The 21,089-nt window shown below is 37.1% G+C and overlaps 1 protein-coding gene across 4 annotated transcripts in view; it reads left to right on the top strand.

Annotated features, from left to right (window-relative positions):
• Window positions 1–300: 300 nt before the first annotated feature.
• The window catches only part of DTWD1 (DTW domain containing 1), a 32,515-nt gene continuing 11,726 nt past the window's right edge, over window positions 301–21,089 (top strand). The window contains exons 1-5 of one of the 4 annotated variants that reach the window (XM_027554045.1): window positions 301–419; window positions 4,885–5,203; window positions 7,729–7,872; window positions 10,083–10,332; window positions 17,206–17,524. In XM_027554045.1, coding sequence (XP_027409846.1) covers window positions 4,940–5,203; window positions 7,729–7,872; window positions 10,083–10,332; window positions 17,206–17,453 — 906 coding nt within the window. In that variant the 5' untranslated portion in view covers window positions 301–419; window positions 4,885–4,939 and the 3' untranslated portion in view covers window positions 17,454–17,524. The other 3 variants (XM_027554047.1, XM_027554046.1, XM_027554048.1) reach the window with 3 other exon arrangements.

Genomic DNA, 21,089 nt, shown 5'->3' with positions numbered 1-21,089 from the left:
ACCTTGATAGTATATTTCGAGAACCGCGTCCTCCTTCCGCGGTCCCTGCCAGTCTCAGGAGGGAGCTCAGCGCAACGCTGGCGGGATGTGAGGCCAGGCCTCACGGAGCAGGGTTCTGGTTCTCTATCACTTCTCTCCGGAAAAGGGTGACACCACAAAAAAAAAAAAAAAAAAAAAAGCTGGGGCGGGACTTTGCCTCTAACCCCTCACGGCGGTTCTCCCCGCCCGTTATCTTTGCCAGCGGAACCCGCGCTGAGCCCGGGCCTAGCAACGGCCTTAGCAACGTCCGGGCTCCTCCCTCTGGTGTCGCCCGGAAAGCGCTCCGCCGCGGCCAGGCGGGACCAGGGCCGGGCGAGCACCTCGGGCTCCGGCGGAGCGGAAGACGCGTGGAGCTGTGCGAGGACTCGCGGGCTGTGCAGGTCTGAGTCCCACTCTGATCCCTCGTGCGGGTCTCAGCGCTTCTGTGGGGACCGGGGTCTGGCCGCAGCCCAGCAGCTGCGGGAGTGGACGCTTCTTGGCCGGGCCCCGGTGGAGGTCGTGCTGGGTGTCGCTTGTGAGTGGAGCCTTGGTCCCTGTGCGGCCGCTAGCATATTTAAAGTCTTGTGGGCCCTTTGGGGAAAGGGCGTCCATATTTTTCCTCAAAAAAAGTTTTTGTTTTTGTTTTACCCCTAACAACTATTTTCAGTGCAGTCTGGCCCAAGAAAAGTCTGTTCAGGCAAAGTTAGTCCACTAGGTACCCTATGTTTTATTTTTCAGTGTTTGAAGTGATTTGCGGGACACTGGTTATCACTGAAGGAGAAAATTAGTGCAGGCATAGTGTGCCATGCAGTGTATTTAAAGTATTTAGGTTATAAATAGGTAATAAGCAAAGAGGCTGCCCTTAAGTCTGAATTATTTCTTGGAAATGTAGGACAAGTCAGGAGGTTTATTAACACTGCGAGGTGCCAATTCCATGAAGTTGGATGATAAAATCACTGCTTGATTCAGAACCACAATATTTAAAATTTACTTCTCTCTAAACCCCAGTGTACTATGAAAAACTAAGGCAAGACAGTCTCTACCACAGGATGTGTGCTATGTGTGTGGGGGGGGAGTGGTGGTGAGGAGGGCACAGGCTGTGAGCCTGTAGGAAAAAGCTGTTACCTTGAATCTTTAACAGTAGACCATTGGACCTGTACCTATGACCAGGTTCTTAAAAATAGGAAAATAAAATTTAAGTGGGTTTTATTTGGTACTGTTATGATCCAAAGTACAGGATAAGGAGTTTATATAATGTTCCATTGCTGTGCTGTGTGATCACTCGTGTCCCACTCTCTGTGACCCCATGGACTGTAGCCTGCCAGGTTCCTCTGTCCATGGGACTGTCCAGGCAAGAATACTGGAGTGGGTTGCTATTTTCTCCTCCAGAGGATCTTTCTGACCCAAGAATTGAACTCCTGTCTCCTGCCTGGGGATGGGGGGTGGGGGTAGGAGTTAACTTATTTGTAGCTAGGAGTCTTTTGCTTTATTATTTTGGAAAAACAAGAAAAAAATCTGCTAGGCTGCAGATTACAGGTAAAGGTTGTCAGATACTTCAGTAGCAGTTGCATAGTGAATGCTTCTTTTTCATAATGGTTTTGATTTAGTTAAGTATTTGTTGAATTCCTCATTCTGGAATTGCAGAGTGAAGGATTCTACTCTTGGGGAGTTTACTACTACTAGGAAGGATAGCTTAACTAAAAGGTAACTCCAAATTAAAATACATTTTCCCGTGTTAAATATCTGGAACTAGTAATAAGCACATGAAAGCAAAGAGGTGAAGAGATTGCAATGGGCCATCTAGAATCCTGACTTTGAGACTAAAAATACAGGATTATATGCAAGGTAGAATTGGTACAACTTGATTGAGTAATTAATTTGTGTGGTAAAGAGGGTAGAAAGAGAAAAAAATTAATTTGTTTTCAACCCAAGTTGCAAAATGACAGGTGCATATCTAGGTAAAAATATTTGTTAGTTCCTTAGGAACGAAGTCTTTTTATGTTCTCAGTAACCCCCACAACTCCACTTGTATTTATCACACATATTTGATGTTAAGATGTATGCTCTGAAAGTTTTGAATCATTGTGTGTGCAATAAATGATTTGTACACATTAGAAACAGGTTGTTCATTAGATCAGGATGGATCCCTGGTTCATATGGTTTTAGAGACCTTTGGAGGGAGCTCCCCATGACTTAGAACGGCAGGCCTCCTCTGTAGCCACCTTATCTACATGTGAGAGTGTTTAGGGAAGGCAAGGCAGGGAGCCATAGACCTTTCCCTTGCACCGTCTCAGGGTGTTTGTGTTGTTTGATTTTTGTAGAGAAAGGACTTATAGGCTCTGCTAATTTGGGGCTTCCCTGTTGGCTCAGCTGGTGAAAAACCTGCCTGCCAATGCCGGAGATGCAAGAGATGTAGGTTCGATCCCTGGGTCAGGAAGACCTCCTAGAGAGGGTAATGGCAACCCACTCGAGTATTCTTGCTTGGGAAATCCTGTGGACAGAGGACCCTGGCGGGCTACAGTCCATGGGGTTGCAAAAGAGTTGGACACGTCTGAATGACTAAACAACAAAAAAATTCATTTAGCTATATGGACAGACTGCCAAGTGGAATCCATGAGGATTTTTCTGAGGCATCTCAGGAGGAGTGCGCTTTGAGGCTCCAGAAAAACTCACCAGCAGTTTTCCATTAAACGTCAAGCAACTGCATTGACTTTCATGACACCATTGGGAACTGCATAGTTCCCCACTAATGCTGGGCCCTATAGTGGCACATGCAAATCCCTGCATGGCTACTGGAATACCCAGGGAAGTGGAGTCAAATTGAATTAGACCACTCCAATTGCTTTTTTAGGATGAGCCCATGATCTGGATAACTCAAGACTATTGCAGCCTAAAAATGTTTTTAAGAACCTCAGGTAATTGTAGAACAAAGCCAAACCAAGAGGATTTAGGGACCAATTAGTTTCCTGAGTTCAGTGATGAGACCTCCATTGGCTTGTGAGAATTGACCTTTTGTTGGCCAGAGAAGGATTTGTGGCTCTGATTTCTGGAGACTAATAGGATCTCTTCCTAGATTTTTAAGCCTTCTCCTGTTCTCCGAATGACTTTTTGATCTTAGCCAAGATGTCTTTACCTAGATTTGTAGATGGACTCTAGAATCTAACCTGCAAACCATCTGAAATTGTGTGCAGAATACTGCATCTTTAAGTGCATTTACTAGAGAGAAGGTCAAAGACTCTCACGCAGTCTTAAAAGCATCTGAGCCTCAAGGAAAGGTAACAGCTTAATATCCTGCACTCTCCCAGTCATTGAGGGCATACTGACAAAGATAAAAGTCATTTTTAGGAAGGTGATTTGGAGTAGAGGTCACATAATGTTTTCCATTCATGAGGCAGGAGGAGGGATGGGACAATCATTTTTAAATATCACTTTGTCCTAGCAACCCAAAATGTAAACCCTTACCTAATCAGTACACATCAAAAATATTTATTGTATTTTGGCTTTCCCCTTGGATAAATTTGGCAAGTGTATTTTACTTTTCCTTCAATGACCAACATCTTTTTTCTTTGCCTTTCTTTATTGGGTCCCAAGTCCCTGGCATTTACAATCTCTAAAAAACTCCTGATGACTGATTAAATTAGTATCACTAACTTCTTGTTAGTAAATTATATTGTGTATTATGTTCCACTGGACTCTTTGTTCACTTTCATTTTGGGAAACCACAAAAAGTTCCCTGTTTCTGTCACAGCATTTCTCCTCTCAGTGTTTGTACTTGAAGTGCCTGGAGTCTCATAGTTAAACACCACAATACCATAAGGCTTTAGGTTATGAGAATCATTTTACAGCTCTGGAATGCATATCAAATTAAGAGGGCCCCAGTCTCTTTTTCCCTCTAAGCATATTGTACTTACAAAGTATTTGAACAACAGTTTTGGCAACCATCATCCTCCTTTGAACGAAATATTTAAATGAGAAAGCCATTTTACTATTTTATCTCTAGACCTGAAGACTGAATGGTGTATATTTTTGAAAGCAATATGAATTCTTAGAATGGGTGAACACTGATGTTACTCTGTAAAATTTAACATTTATAAGATTACACTTGAATCTTTATGTATATGCCTTTATATTTTTGTAGGCATATGTTTCACCTTTTGAGATATTTAAAAAATTATAATTGGTAGTGGATGCCTCTCATTTTAATGGATGTTTAGTTATATTTTTATGTGTGTTTTAATTTATGTTGGAGAGAATTACATCTTTTAGAACATAACCAACTAAATTTTACTGATTTCACCTTGTATTTTTTTTCAAGGTTCAGACTGAGAATTGATGTCATGTCAGAGTGTAATTTGATGTCATATAATAACAAGTGAAAGTCAGAGCTTGCAGGGTTGAATACATTCCTGGCTGATACTAACATAAAAACATTACATTCCTAATATAGAGCCAAAGTACTGTTTCTGGAGCAAAAATAGTCACTGAGAAATAAAATGTTTGTACCTAAACTTTATATTTGAAATCATTTTGCTGGGAGACAACCTTCCTATTTTTATGGAGGGACTAGCTTTAAAGGGTCTTCCCTGGAGAATCCCAGGGATGGGGGAGCCTGGTGGGCTGCCGTCTGTGGGGTCGCACAGAGTCGGACACGACTGAAGCAACTTAGTAGCAGCAGCAGCAGCTTTAAAGGGTAATTTTTTTTAGTTTATTGCTTTTTAATATTATATCTTAAAGCATGCTAATCTAGTGGTTTAAAAACTTATTAACATTTGTTAGTAAATACTAAAGTCTGCACACAGTTGTGAATTAAACAGTGAGTGAAATGTTTTGTTTTTTATTTTGCCCCCCCCCACTTTTTTTTTCTAGTGCATCTACAATATGTGTTTTAGAAATAAAAGTTAAACTTTGATTTGAATGAAAAATGTCTCTCAATACACCTGTATTTCTCAAAGAAAGGGAAGAAGATACTTCAAAATTTGTGGAAATACAGCAGTCACAAACTACATGCATAGCTGCAGAAGATCCTCTTCAAAACTTATGCTTAGCATCTCAAGATGTTCTTAAAAATGCTCAGCAAAATGGAAGATCAAAATGTCTCAAGTGTGGTGGTTCAAGAATGTTCTACTGCTATACATGTTACGTCCCAGTTGAAAATGTACCTGTTGAACAGATACCACATGTGAAGGTTGGTGAGAAATTTAATTGTTTGAAAGTAGAATTGATTTTAAAAACACATCTGATATATCCCTACTCTAATATAACTGATAAGCTTGATAAATGACATCATTATGAAAATTAATTAGAAAGTTTAATCCTATAGACCTGTAAACCTATTTTTCCCCCCTTGTTTCTAGAAAAAGAGACATACATTGCTGAAACACTTGCATATGAGATGAATACTGTTGTTTTTAATGAAATCAGTTACCTTTTAAAATAAATGATTATAATTCATTTACAGCATAGAAAAAATGTGGTATAAACATGAAAACTACAAGAGACAAGTTTACAGGCTGCATGAAGGAGCTTCAAAAACCACCTCAGGGCCTTGGACTGCCCTTGAGAAGAAAACATATTCTGAAGGAAGTAGGGTTGATATTTGCTTAGGCAGAATTGTGAGTTTAGCCTCATTCTATATGTGGAGATGGAGCACATGTCAGTGACCAAAACCAAACTAAACTGAAATTGAAAAGACTAAGGCCTGCTCATTGGGCTGTGTTACGGTGATTTAACGCCAGATTTAAACAAGTTGATTTGAATTGATTGCTTACCTTATACTTTTTGTTGCCTATCAAGACTACTTTTGTATAGATAAACGGTCTGTAGACCATCATGTCTCTGTAATCAAAGACTTAGTTACGTATATGTTAACTTGTCTAACAGTGACTCAAACTTTAAGTTAAATGGTTTATGAAATTTGACTGCTGCCTATTAGGACCTTAAAGAGACCAAATTCTACACATGGATTCATTAGAACTTGCCAATAAGAAAATAAGTTTAATGTGATGATAAGGTTCATTTAAATTTCAGGTAAGAACAATACTTTGAAACACTCATATTTTGTTACTTGAATTGCATTTTAGCTTACATGTTACCTTGGCAAGTCCATGATCTGCTTAGGGGTCTAAAATGGAAAGTTTACTGGCCAAGAATAAATAAGTATAGAATCCAGTAAGCTTTATAGTTACCTCAGAAAAACTAAGAGCTTGAGCACAATAATTCTTCTAAAGTCTGCATTGTTGTTCAGTCACTAAGTCTTGTTCGACTTTTTGCCACCCCAGGCTCCTCTGCCCTCTACTATCTCCTGGAGTTTGCTCAAATTCATGTCCATTGAGTTGGTGATGCTATCTAACCATCTCGTCCTCTGCTGCCCCCTTCTCCTTTATCTCCCTTATCCCATTATCCCCATCTCTCATATAAGAATGTCACATTTTGAAGTATAGTTTTGGAGGTATGAACAGAATCATTTCATCTTTTGTTTCTATCATAGCCACATAAAGAAAATATCCCATTGAAAGTTTTATCTTAAGATATATTTTGTTCAAAATGATTGGTGATTGGAATAATAAAAGTTAATAATATAGGGCTAATATTTTTGTAGAAATTTAATAATTGAGTATTGTTTTTTATTTATTTATTTTTTCTTTTTTCTTATTATTTTTTTTTATTCAATTTTAATTAAAAAAAAAATTATACATGTGTTCCCCATCCTGAACCCTCCTCCCTCCTCCCTGTTCCTCTGTTCTAAAAAAACAAGATAGTTTTGTACTCCAGGCTAAATAGCTGTTGCCCCAGAGTAAATACCTAGAATGTTGCCTTTTAGTGTGGGCTGGGAGCTGGAACAGTACTTATCATAACAAATAAATCATTTGAACTCTACAGTGAAAAATCTGTCCTAGAGAGAGAATTTCTCATATGATGGGAGAGATATGACTTGGCTTCTGTTTTCATAGTCATGGCTGAAGGCAGCATTCATACAAGCATTATACAGAAAACTAAACCAAATAAGTCAGCAAAATAATAGAAAAATCTAACTCAAGAAATTTGCAAGACTATTATTTTTGCATGTAGATATGACATAATTCATAATAATTAAATAATGAAACTAAGGAAAATAGGCGAAATGATTTTGAAAAGTTACTTTTTTATATAGAGTATACCTCCTGGAACCATTCTGTTAACTCTTTTTCCAATTAGTAATTAATTTCACATGCTGAGAATCATGATGTTAACATTAAAAGATAATACCTTTGACCTCAAAAGATGTTTTGAGGAACAAAATTTTAACTTGAATTTTAGATCTAAAACTTTTGCCTGAGCTTGTATTTCTTTTTAATATAAAATTAACAGACCTGAAAGTTTATAGGAATTATGTAAAATGTTCTTGACACAGATATTTGAATGCAAGGAATAGGACTCGGTCCAATGTGACAAATGAATATGACATTGGAACATTGCTATAAGAGTCTGTTAAATGAGTTGAAAATAGTTTTAGTACATGATTAACAGTATTGAGAAATAAATTTGTGTTTGCTTTATGACTTAACTAGTCTTAGTATTCTGTTCTAAAAAAGTATGACTTTCAAACTATAAGTGTATTTATAGGAACTTAGTGTGAGCTTGCTGTTTAAGCTTTAAAGACCATTTTTAATAACATAAAAATTAGAATTTTCTATTTGTTTTGTTCATTTTTCTTTTTTCTCTAAATTTTAGCTACCATTGAAGATTGACATCATTAAACATCCGAATGAAACAGATGGCAAAAGCACTGCTGTACATGCAAAACTCTTAGCACCTGAATTTGTAAATATTTATACATATCCGTGTATTCCAGAATATGAAGAAAAGGACCATGAAGTAGGCAGCTTATTTTTTTTTTTACAGCTTTTCACATTGAATCTAAATATGAATTTTAAACTCCCTTGCCTTTCTAAACGTACTTGAACATAATTTAATATTTAATGGTCTTGGGTTAACCTTCTGTAGCCCTTAACAACATACAGTTTACTTCATTAGTATCTTAAAAGAGCAAATGATCCTAGATGTTAGGCTTTTTTGAGTCTGTCTTTCCACTTTTACTAGTTTGCGTTATTTCTTCCAATTTTTACTCTTTGCTAGTATTACTAGACCTGCTTTTACTTTTCTCCTTTTTCCATTCTTGTTCATACACTACACATAAAAACGCTAATTTGATACAAACTGAGAAACCAGATTACAAATGTTGAAATTTCTCCAGAAGAAAAAAAGAAAGACTAAGCTAGAAGGATTTTTAGAAATCCTTTCTAAATTAAAAGCTTTAGTACATGGCTTTTGTGATATTTATTTTGGCTACTGAGAGGCCTTCCTTGCTCATTTCTAGATTCTTAATGGATTTTCACCTAGTTGAAATGGTCACATTAGTGACAACAGGTCTTTACAGCTGGTCTTGTTGAAAAGTGATGTTGCTATAGATCTCAAAAAACTAGGCCTTGAATACTTCTGAAAGAAACATAAGCACCTCTAGGTCTCTTGGGAGAACATTTGTTGGTATGGTAAATCTAGAAACAAAAAATCAATGCATTCATTTGTTTAAGAAAAAACTAGGTAAGTTTTTCCTTTCCTATCAATATATTGTAATTTTTGGTTGAATTTATATAGAAAGTTGTGTTTGTAAATGATATCTGAGTTTGGGATCTAGGAATGTATTTGTATTTCCTTCTTTGATCAGCTAGATATCATGTCAGTTACATAGAACATAGTGTAGCTAGGTAATATAAAAAGACATGATGTGCTTATAATCTAAGAAAACTAAGAAGCCCTGAACTTTGCTAGTTGGGTATGGGGGAAAGGTAGGTGTGCATTGTGAGTGTTTGAAAAACCTTATAACATTGAAGTTTATAAATTTAAGATTTTAAATTTTAATATTTATTTTTCATATTAAAAATGATAATCTCCACTCAAAAATCTTTGGAAATACGGAAAAATATGGAGGATAAATACCCATGATTCTATCAACATTTATTCATTTAACAAATATTTGCTGGGTGCCTGCTTTGTGTTAGGAGTTGTTCATACCTTGGAGGTTCTACAGTATATAAGGTCTCAGTAAAAATATGCTGAAAGAAAGGAAGTACCATAATTCACTGAGTAGTTCCTTAACAGATTTTTAAAGTTTTCACTGTAATAAACATACTTTAACATATATTCTGGGTATTGTGTGTATGTTTAGAATTATTAAGATAAATTTCCATAATTGAAATCTCATTTGGCTAGAGAGTATGAATATTTCAGGACTCTTGACGTATATTGCCAGATGGCTTTCACAGAGTTACGTTATTTAAACTTGACATCAGTAATGGCTTTAAAAGCTTATTACACTGTTTCCTCCAGAGAAGGCAATGGCACCCTACTCCAGTACTCTTGCCTGGAGAATCCCATGGATTGAGGAGCCTGCTAGGCTGCAGTCCATGGGGTTGCTCAGAGTCAGAGACAAAAGCAACTTCACTTTCACTTTTCACTTTCATGCATTGGAGAAGGAGATGGCAACCCACTCCAGTGTTCTTGCCTGGAGAATCCCAGGGACGGGGCAGCCTGGTGGGCTACCGTCTATGGGGTCACACAGAGTTGGACACGACTGACGTGACATAGCAGCAGCAGCATACTGTTTCCTCACCAGCACTGGCTGTATCATTTGTTTTCTCTTTGCTTATTATATAGGTGAAGATGCTATTTAATTATCAAGCACTTTTCAATGGTTCTTTTACAAAGTACCCCATACTTTGCCTTTTATCTTATGAAACATTATAGAGTTTAGTTTTTTTATGTAAGGTACAATTAACCTGGTTTCCATCAATAAGTGAATAACTTATTTTAAAGTATAGAAGTATTTCTTGGTGGTATATTATGATTATAGGTTACTAGGAAAGAACCAAAAACTTTACCATATATGTATTAAAGAGGCACATATACTAAAACCTAATGCTTTTTTCTCAGATACTCAACATAGTTTTTCCTCTTGAAGTTTTAAGTCTGAATTTATTAATTTTGAAGATCATAGCACACTACTAACGTAAGCTTCTTTGCTTTAGGTTGCACTTGTATTTCCTGGACCTAAGTCTGTTTCAGTAAAAGATATTTCTTTTCATCTGCAAAAAAAGAGTCAAAATAGCATTAGAGGCAAAAATGATGACCTTGATAAGCCATCCATTAAACGCAAGAAAACTGAAGAACCGGATTTGAATGACAGCAAGTGCAAAGACACAACACTGAAAAAAATTGTATTCATAGATAGCACCTGGAACCAAACAAACAAAATATTCACTGATGAGAGACTTCAAGGTAAATAAGAATAAAAATGTTGCATTTATTTTTTTGACTTCTCCTTCTCCCAACTTTCACAAACTTCAGACCTACTGATGCATTCAAGAAGAGTTGCATTGCCACCTTTGCTTTATTTTTTCTTCTCTATTATATGTATCTGTGTGTACTTAGATATGTATATTTTTGGTTGAACCATTTGAAAGTAAGTTGCAGGCTTTACAGCACATCACCCTTAAATATCTAAGTATACATCCTTAAGAATGGCGTAATTGCTATACCATTATCACTATAAGAAAGTTAGCAAAAGTTCTATAATCTTTAGTCCAAATTTACATTTCCCTAATTGACCCAAAAATATCTCTTGTAGCCTTTTTCCTCTGATACAGCATGTGAACTCAGATTCCATTTGGTTATTATGTCTCTTTAGTCTCTTTTAATGTAGAACAGTTCCCTGTTTTTGCGTTTTATGACTTGGGCTTGTGTGACAAGGACAGGTCAGTTGTCTGCTGGTTTTAATATTAGATTCAGTTTAAATATTTTTGTAAGGATACTTCAGATAAGGATAAATCCATGGTTGTCTACAAAAATTGTACTTTATATATGTTGTTTTGATATAATTAATAGTAGCATTCCCTTTCAGAAATGAAGCTGTTTAGGTGATTAGTTACCCTATTCGTAGCTAAAGTTGTATATATCAAATAAGAGGACATGGTGTACCTTTAATAGGTGATTAGTTACCCTATTCGTAGCTAAAATTGTATACATCAAATAAGAGGACATAGTGTACCTTTTTCTATTACTGCTGATAACGTTAATTCCTTGATTAAAGTGGTGATTGCCAGATCTCTCCATTATAAAGTTTATTTTCTTTGTTGAAATTACTAGTAATCTGTGGGGTAATACTTTTAAGACACTGAACTGTTTCCCAACTGCTTTTTACAAAGTGGTTTTAGTATTTATTGATATGTGTGTGTGTGTTAGTTGCTCAGTTGTGCCCGACTCTGTGACCCCATGGACTGTGGCCACCAGGCTCCTTTGTCCATGGAGTTCTTCAGGCAAGAATACTGGAGTGGGTAGCCATTCCCTTCTCCAGGGGGTCTTCCCAACCCAGGGTTTGAATCTGGTCTCTTGCATTGCTGACAGACTATTGCCTAAATCAGTAATTACATTAAGGATTACAAAATGATGATATTTTAATGTTATTATTTCCTCTACATTTGTTTGCTGGCATTCTTATGTAAAGATGAGCTTTTCTTTTTTTCTCTCCTTTTTCCTGTCTCTCCCACCACCTCTTTTTGGGATCATTGTGGTCTTTTCATTCAGTATATTATAATCTATCATGATTGTATTCTTTTTGATGCCCACATTGTCTAAAATTTTGCCATTGGGAACATTCAGGTCCTTTGTGGCATGGCCTCTTTAGTCTTTCTGGTACAACAAGCTGTCCCAAGTTCACTTGTACTTTTTTCCTGCCCCGGACCTAGAATTAATTGTTTGAAGGAACTATGGTTCTTTTAATGGGGAATGTTATTAGAAACCAAGATCTGATACATTTATTACTGCTTGTATATCATTGCTTCAGTGGACAGAGCCAAGAAAAATAAATAGCTATGTATTGAGTTCACATGAATAGTTCCAATTCAGATTTAACATTTCTTTCTTTTTTTTGTTTGTATATATTTCTTTAGAATGAAAAGCTTAGTTTCTAATAATTAAGGGTTTAAAGAGTTGCTTTACTTGCCCAAATAACACAACTAGTAATATGAAGAATATTACCTGTCTTGTTCGCTTGTTCCTTACTCAGTTCTTTAGGCTTTCTCAGTAGTTTTTTTTAAAAGCTTTGGGTTTATTTCTGGCTCTTTGGTGGTTTTATTTGTATACCATATATGATTAGAGAGCAGGAAAGTTACCCAGTTGGTTTTAAGCAGTTTCCAAATCAGTTTCAAACTGGAAGAGCTTCTCCTGGGCAGTTATTAAAAATGTACGTCATGTAGAAAAGAAAGTGTATGGCACTTTTTGGAATCTTGTGTTAATTAGTCTCAAGCTTAAGTGAATGACAATACTAGATTTAACTCACTTAATTTATATAGTTTATACCCCTTCAAAACATACATGTTAGTAAGATTTCTTTGTCATTCTGCTTCTCTCTGATTGGGTGTATGTGTGTGAGAAAGATAGACAGAGACAAAGAAATGGTGTGTTTGTGTTCTTGTGTGTTTCTGTTCTTGTGTGTTTCTGTGTTTGGGAAGGGTGTATATATGGAGAGTGACTGCAAAAAGACGACAGAATAAGATTTGTAATCTTATTGCTAATGTTTGATTGATGAAACCCTAAAACCCTGCTCTTTGGAGTATTGCCTGCCATATTCCCTTGAATACTTACAGTTGCACGTTACCCAGTTTGAAGATTTTTCCTGAGCCATATTCTTTAAAGTACCTTATATGGTAATGGAAAGGATCGAATGAAGAACACAAGTGGTATTAACACTTGAAAAAAATTATAAAGGGGATTATTGAGGTACAATTTAAATCTGTTAAGCCTTTGTGCTTAAGGCTTCAAATCACATTTGGACAAAAGTTTTCTGTTATTCATTCTCAGATCACATAGAAAGTATCATATATTTCAGTTCTGTGCTACATCAGAATTTTAAATGGATTTCTTAATTCCTTCAAAATCATGAAATAAACAGATTTCTAGAGTCATTTTTTTCTGCATGTCCTACTTCAACCCCTGTCCCTTCTTGACTCCTCATTGCACCACAGGAACTGTTTAGGGCTCAGCATATTTATTATCTCTATATGTGTGTGAAATACCAGTTTCCAGATAAGCCAAGTTACTTCCACAAGAAACAACCCTTGTTTGTTATAAATCATTGCCGTTAGGTTTTAAAACATTTTATCATTTGATGGGATTAAGCTGAACAACTAACTCTAAATTTCTATTTAAACCCTCAAATGTACTGTATTAGAATGTTTCTGTTTCTCTTATTATGAATGCTGAGATTATGAATCCTCTTAACAATGTAACATACTCTTTTGCCAAACTTTACAGAGAAATAGCTGTGAATGTTTTACTGCTCTCAAAACAAAACATTTGAAGTTTGAGTGCCTAATTTAATCATGAAATGTAAGCCTGCAAGTGAAGAGTGGCATAATGTTCTTGAAGATTCATCATTGAAAGGCTTAGGGGAATGCATTGGGGAAGGATGGTGTCTTTTTGTTGGGGAAGGAGTCCAAATTACTAAAACTAGCATTCATCTCACTTCGATAAGTGGTGCTGGGAAAACTGAACGGCTGCATGTAAAAGAATGAAATTAAAATATTCTCTAATACCATATACAATAATAAACTCAAAATGGATTAAAGACATAAATGTAAGACAGATACTAGAAAACTCCTAGAGGAAAACATACGTGGTACACATATACAAACATACACACAATAGAATACCACTCAGCCATTAAAAAAGAATGAAATCTTGCCATTTGCAGTAACACGGATGGACTTGAAGGGCATTATGCTAAGTGACATAATGGAAAGACAAATATTGTATGATATCAGTTATATGTGAAATCTAAAAAAATACAAGGATATAATAAAAGAGATGCAGACTCACTGATGTAAAGAACAAGCTGCTGGATACCAGTGAAGGAGGGGCAATATAGGGGTAGGAAAGTAAAAGGGACAAACTATAAAGTAAGCTATAAAGATGTATTGTATGGCACAGGGAATACAGCAAATATTTTATAATAACTATAAATGGGGTTGGAGAAGGCAATGGCACCCCACTCCAGCACTCTTGCCTGGAAAATCCCAGGGACGGAGGAGCCTGGTAGGCTGCAGTCCATGGGGTCACTAAGAGTCGGACAGGACTCAGCGACTTCACTTTCACTTTTCACTTTCCTGCATTGGAGAAGGAAATGGCAACCCACTCCAGTGTTCTTGCCTGGAGAATCCCAGGGACAGGGGAGCCTCATGGGCTGCTGTATATGGGGTCACACAGAGTCGGACACAACTGAAGCGACTTAGCAGCAGTAGCAGCAGCATAAATGGGGTATAACCTTTAAAAATTATGAATCGCTATGTTGTATACTTGTAACTTATATTGTACAACATACTTTCAATTAAAAAAAGATTTGCTTTTTTTAGATTATTAGTTTTGCTTTTTTTTTTTTGACTTGTAGTTTTCTCAGGACTCAAATTTTAAACTCGTCATTTTGTTTCTAAGATTGTAGCTATTGTTTACTCATTTTCACTACTGTGAATGTATGATTGTGTGAATATACTGAGGTTTATTCAGTCTTCTGTTGATGAAACAATTTATTTCTGGTTTTTGCTACAGCACTACAATGTGCTACTATTACACACAGTGCTACTATGAACATTCTTACACATGTGCAAGCTTCCTCTAGGAAACATACCTAGAACTGGAATTGCTGTTTTGTTACATATAAGAGTGTTCAGTCTTACAGGACGATGCCAACTATTTTCCAAAGTGTGGGTATGCAAGTTTATACTCCCATCATTAATGTGCAAGAATTCCTATCAGTTCATAATGCCTCCTACCATTGTGTCGTCAAATGTTGGATACTTGCCAATAGAGTGGGTATAATATAGTATCTGGTTGTAGTCATAATTTACCTTTCACTAATGACTAATTGGGTTGAGCATCATTTTGTTTGCTTATTTGGCAGTACAGTACTCTTGCCGGGAAAATCCCATGGACGGAGGAGCCTGGTGGGCTGCAGTCCATGAGGTCACTAAGAGTCGGACACGACTGAGCGACTTCACTTTGACTTTTCACTTTCATGCCTTGGAGAAGGAAATGGCAACCCATTCCAGTATTCTTGCCTGGAGAATCCCAGGGACGGGGGAGCTTGGTGGGCTGCCCTCTGTGGGGTCGCACAGAGTCGGACACGACTGAAGCGACTTAGCAGCAGCAGCAGCAGCAATCCTGTTCTGTGAAATATCTATGTCCATTTTTCTAGTGTTTTGTTTTTCTTATTGATTTGTAGGAATTCTTTATATATTCTAGAATATATATACTTATGTTTTGAAATATCTTCATGCAGTCTCTGACTCATCTTCTAAATTTCTTTATGGTATCTTTTGAAGAACTGAAATTCTTAGTGTGGAATTTATCCATCTTTCATGTTTTAGCACTTTTTTTCCTTTTAAAAATCTCTCTATATATTTCACCATGACAAGGCTGTGATCCAAAAGATGCTTGCTTCTTGAAAGGAAAGCTATGATAAACCTAGACAGCATATTAAAAAGCAGAGACATCACTTTGCCAACAAAGGTCCATATAGTCAAAGCTATGATTTTTCTAGTAGTCATGTTCGGATGTGAGAGTTGGACCATAAAGAAGACTGAGTGCCAAAGAATCGATGCTTTTGAATTGTGGTGCTGGAGACTTTTGAGATTCCCTTGGACTGCAAGGAGATCAAAACAGTCAATCCTAATAATAATCCTAATAATAAAGGAAATCAATCCTGAATATGCATTGGAGTTACTGATACTGAAGCTGAAGTTCCAATACCTTGGCCATCTCATGCGAAGAGCCGACTTATTGGTAAAGATTCTGATGCTGGGAAAGATTGAGGGCAAAAGGAGAAGGGGGCAGCGGAGGATGAGATGGTTGGATGGCATCATCAACTCAATGAACATGAATTTGAGCAAACCCCATGAGATAGTGAATGACAGAGAAGCCTGGCATGCTGCAGTCCATGGGGTCACAAAGAGTAAGACACAACTTAGCAACTGAACAACAACAACAGATGTCAATTGTGTTTTTCCCTTTTCAATTATTATGCATGTAATTAATTTATTGTTTTTGTAGTATTGTGTTAACTAAGACCTTGAGTGCAGTATTGAACGGAAGCCTTGTGGAGGTCATTCCTATTGTGTTATATTCTGTTGATCATTGTCTTTTAAATGGCAGGTTTAGTCAGTTTATATTTGCTGTGAGTATTGATTTAGAATAAAATATGATTTTTTAAAAGCAAATTTTATTGTGAGTCTGAGTGTTGGTCTAAGGTGCTAAAAGCCTTCTGAGTTTGTTGACATCTGAGTTGTAAGAGATGAGAGTGAAAGTGAAAGTGGCTTAGTCATGTCCGTCTCTCTGTGACCTCATGGACTGTACAATTCATGGAATTCTCTAGGCCAGAATACTGGTGTAGAGCCTTTCCCTTCTCCAGGGGATCTTCCTAAACCAGGGATCGAACCCAGGTCTCCCACATTGCAGGCAGGTTCTTTACCAGCTGAGCCACAAGGGAAGCCCAAAAGATGAGAGTACTGTTGTAAGATTTCATGAGTCATTTCCGCTTTAAATATTTAGGAGCACAGCATTAGCTGACTGTGTCCCCAAGGCTCTGAAACACAGATGTGACAGCTAATGAAACAGCTCTAGATACTCTATACATGAAGAGAGAGCCAAAAATTGATTATCCAGTAGCTTTAACAGTATTAAGAACCGTTAACCTGCCGATCTGGTCTCAGTGAGTTTCAGAATGAATGATGTCTTAAAAATGTCAATTTATCAAGGAAATGAAACTCTTCTGAAAATTGGTGAACTTAGTCCTGTCACAGGTTAAAGTGGAAAAAGACATTGGTAAATAGATGACAGAGATGACCATCTTAAATGTTAACCACTTGTAACCCATTGGTGTAAGGTCTGAGACTTATAGATAACTGTCATGGATAATATTTCATCCTGTGTTTTGTATTGCTTCTGTATATATCTTAATACATTTGAGAAAATACCCTGTTTGGAATTGGGATTGAAGAAGTCTAAAAAAAGAATCCTTAAAATAATTAAGGGAAATCATTATTGTACCATACTCTGTGGTTAACAAGAAATACCTATATATTTCTTATTTGTTTTTGGCAGGGTTGCTACAAGTTGAGTTGAAAACAAGAAAAACTTGCTTTTGGCGCCATCAAAAAGGAAAGCCAGATACCTTCCTTTCCACAATTGAAGCCATTTACTACTTTTTGGTAGACTATCATACTGATATATTAAAAGAGAAATACAAAGGACAATATGATAATCTTTTATTTTTCTACTCTTTTATGCACCAGTTGATAAAGAATGCCAAGTGCCCTGGAGACAAGGAAACAAGAAAACTTACCCATTAGTTTTTTCAAAAAAGTTACTTATGTAATTTTATTTTGCTAAAATCAATAAAATTATAATTGTGCTTTGTTTATTCCTAGGAAATATTCATGTGTAATGTCGGTAAGACCACTTGAAAAAGTAAGGTTTTATTTATTTTACTTCATATTTTTTAAAATGAAGATATTTCTAAGGGAAATTTCAGAGATAGTGTTGACCGAAAAATTCATTTCAGAATTCACTTGCTCAAGTTTGGCAGATCTAAATTTTATTACTATATTTTAATATAATAATGTGTTATTTTATATCTATGTGATGTAATTAGATATTTCTTTAGAGATCTTCATATCTTTCCACCTATACTCACAGAATCTCCTCAAGTAATTTGCTCAAGGTTGATGGCAAACCTGGGCAGAACTAGAATTGTAGCTCCAGTCCATAGGGCTGTTTCTTTTAAGTCCATATTGCCTGTGATGGACTTTTTTTTTTTTTTTTTTTAATCTGCATCTTTTTTAAGGAGGAATTGTTAATAATCACATCCTGTCTTAGGGATGGACATATGACCCAGGTTAGCAAGCAAAATGCCTAGTGATTGATCCAGGATAAGTACATGTTTCCTTTTTGATAAGTAATATGAATGTTCAAGGAAGTAGGGACTGTTTTTCTTAAAGCAGTATGGTTCACTGGTTAAAAGCATGGCCTCTAGAGCTAGACTACAGACTCTAGGGCTAGACTATCTAAATCTAAATCTCAGTTTTCATTTTCCACCTACCAGTCACTTGTCAGTTTCTTGATTACTGAAGAGACCAGTAATACGGTAGGTATTTTAGGATGATACTGAGGTTTAGCTGAGTGAATGTATCTATGGGGCTTTCAGTAGCACCTGGCATATAGTAAGTGGTATACATGTGTTTATTCTTTTTGTTTTATGAAATTGTGAACTAAGCATGATGTATATAACCCTAGAGCTACTGGTGACATCTCTGCTGCAGGTGGCAAAACTTTGCCTTAGAATGAAGCCAGCAAAAGAAACAGTGGAGAGATAAAAAGACTTGAGTCCTGAGGACATCATTTAATCATCTAATCTAGCTGCTTGTGAATGGAGCCCTACTGTGCTGAATACCTTCTATTTGCCCTCTGGATCTGCCTTTCAGTCTTCCCATTCTGCTCTTTGCTCTGTGAGGTAGGTCCCCTTGTCCATTGGCTTTTGGTTGGGATCAGCAAACAGGACCAGCAGTAGGTTGAAAGTTGAAAATGAAATTGTGTTGTTTATCTCCTTGGCTGCTTTGCTGCCAGGTCACCATGGGTGGCTGTGTCCCTTTCCTGAAGGTCATCTTACCAGGCATCCTTTTCCCAGCAGTTATTCCAGTTCATTTCAGACCCATGCTTCCTCCTTTTACCCCTTTTCATTTATGTAGTAAGGTCTCCTAGGTGTTCTAGCCCGAAAGTAGGTCATTTACACCTTGGTTTTCCTAAACTCTGCCTGTACCTTTGTAAATAGTGATTTTTGTATGCTGTTCAGTCACTAAGTTGTATCTGACTCTTTTCCAGCACCACAGACTGTAGCCCGTTAGGCTTCCTTGTCCATGGGATTTCCCAGACAGAAATAGAGTGGGTTGCCGTTTCCTTCTCCAAGGGAATCTTCCTGACCCAGGGATTGAACCTTCATCTCCTGCAGCTTCTGTACTGGTGGATGAATTCTTTACCACTGAGCCACAAGGGAGGTATTTTTCTCAAAAGTCCCCACTTGAAGTTGTCCTCTTTATAGGATATTGACTATTAGATTTCACCCACGTGAGTGCTAGAAATAGTAATACATTCGCCGAAGTACACTCAGTGGGACATGTGTTTTATGGAAAAAAAAAAAAAAGTTGCAGGTAAAATTTGTTTGCTGCACTTTATATCCCCCTCTTAGAGATTCAAAAGGCACAGCATGAAAGTGCTGAAAAGTCCTGCAATAAACATTTTGAACTTCAAGTTAGTATTTCTTAAACTTTTTTTGAATAAGGAGTGCCTACTAACATACTGTGAACATAGATCTTTTGAAACATTGTAATTTAGAGCAGTCCCTAATTAATTTATCTGTGGCAGTTGAGGCCTAATGGGATTAAGTAACTTGTCCATAGGATCACACAACTAGTTAGTGGCAGAATCCTGTCTAGAATCTGGGACTTATGATTTGGGTCAGTGAGGTCACCATTTTATTACACTCTTCATTAAAAGGAATGTGGCTTATATAAAGTTTGAACATTATTGGCCCCAATAGTCTTAGCCAAATAAACTATCTGACTTGCCTATTAGTTAATAAGCAATAACTGACTAGCAGTTATTTTACAAGAATGGAATTAAAATGGATTTCTTCATGCTTAGGACTTGGCCCTGGGAACAGAGGAAGGCCTGAATTGATTTAAGCAGGGCCAAAGTTGGATTTCTCTGGGCTAAATTTGAGCTTTCCCGAGCCAAAATCTATTGCCATTTGACAAAATATAATTGTTAAAAGGGAGAAGGGAAAAAAACTCTTTTGCTTCTTATAGCTGTCTTAAGAAAGACAGCCCACATACTCCATAAGAGCCTAATTTATAGCTAAATCCAGAAAAATCTTAAATTCTAACCCCCAAACAATAATAGTACCTGTTGAACAATGAATTGTCTGTACTTGTCTTGTTTTTCTTTGGTCTGAGGGACTGTAAAAGCCACCCTAATTCTTTACTCCTCCCTGTATTCATGGAGTTTTTTTCATCTTCCTTTGAAGTGCGTTCTCAAGTACTTTCTGGCCCGTATGTGTTTCCAAACATCTAGTGTATTCCCACTTTTGTGCTACTGCTGTCGCCAAAAGCACGTACATGTCTGGCTTAGCTTCCTAGAGGGTGAGACATGCATGAAGCAGAGCCAAATTACCCTGGTCACCCTACCTGAATCCAGTCTTAGACTGGCTAGGAGCCAGTCAACCCACAGGTATGTGAACCATCCCAGCCAAGATCAGTAGAACCTGACACCTATCCGATTATAGATGTGTAAGCAAGGGATGTCCATTGTTATGCCTCTGAAACTTTATAGCTATTATTTTACAGCATTATGTATTTACAGCAATAGATATCTCATCTTTGAATATAGTATCTGACACATCTTTCTCAAGTGGCTTCTCACCTTCTTGGCCTCACTGTTTCCTAGGCCACCAACTACCTTGCCATAGCTATCACCCTATATAGTGACACTGTGTACTAGCAGGCTGGAGTGATTGCTCTGCCTCAGCTAGCCACATGCTCAGAATCTCTGGCCCATCCGAACACGTCTGGACTCAAGGAAGCATCATGCCACAGGGTTACCCCCAGTGATTGTCAAAAGGGTTAGATGATGCAATCTGGGAGAGCCAATTGTCTGCAAGACTTGGATCAATGCACTAGAAGAAGCTGTTACACAAATTCCTATCCTTTTTCTTGGACTATTTTGAGACACAGTTTTTCACCCTCTTGCCCAGAGTATGTACCATGTAGCTAAGCAACTGCACTGGCCAAAATATCAGCAATGTCTCTTTATGACTTAAATCATGAACCAGAAATGAAATACTGTTTGGTTTATCAATTTGCATTTGCTTCCAGTCCTTGTTAGCCTTACATCTTTACTCTGACCAGCCTGGATTGCCTCTTCTAATAAAGTAA

The sequence above is a fragment of the Bos indicus x Bos taurus genome, chromosome 10 (assembly GCF_003369695.1).
Source record: "Bos indicus x Bos taurus breed Angus x Brahman F1 hybrid chromosome 10, Bos_hybrid_MaternalHap_v2.0, whole genome shotgun sequence".
Lineage (NCBI taxonomy): Eukaryota > Metazoa > Chordata > Mammalia > Artiodactyla > Bovidae > Bos > Bos indicus x Bos taurus.
This window is presented reverse-complemented; position numbering and strand designations above follow the sequence as displayed.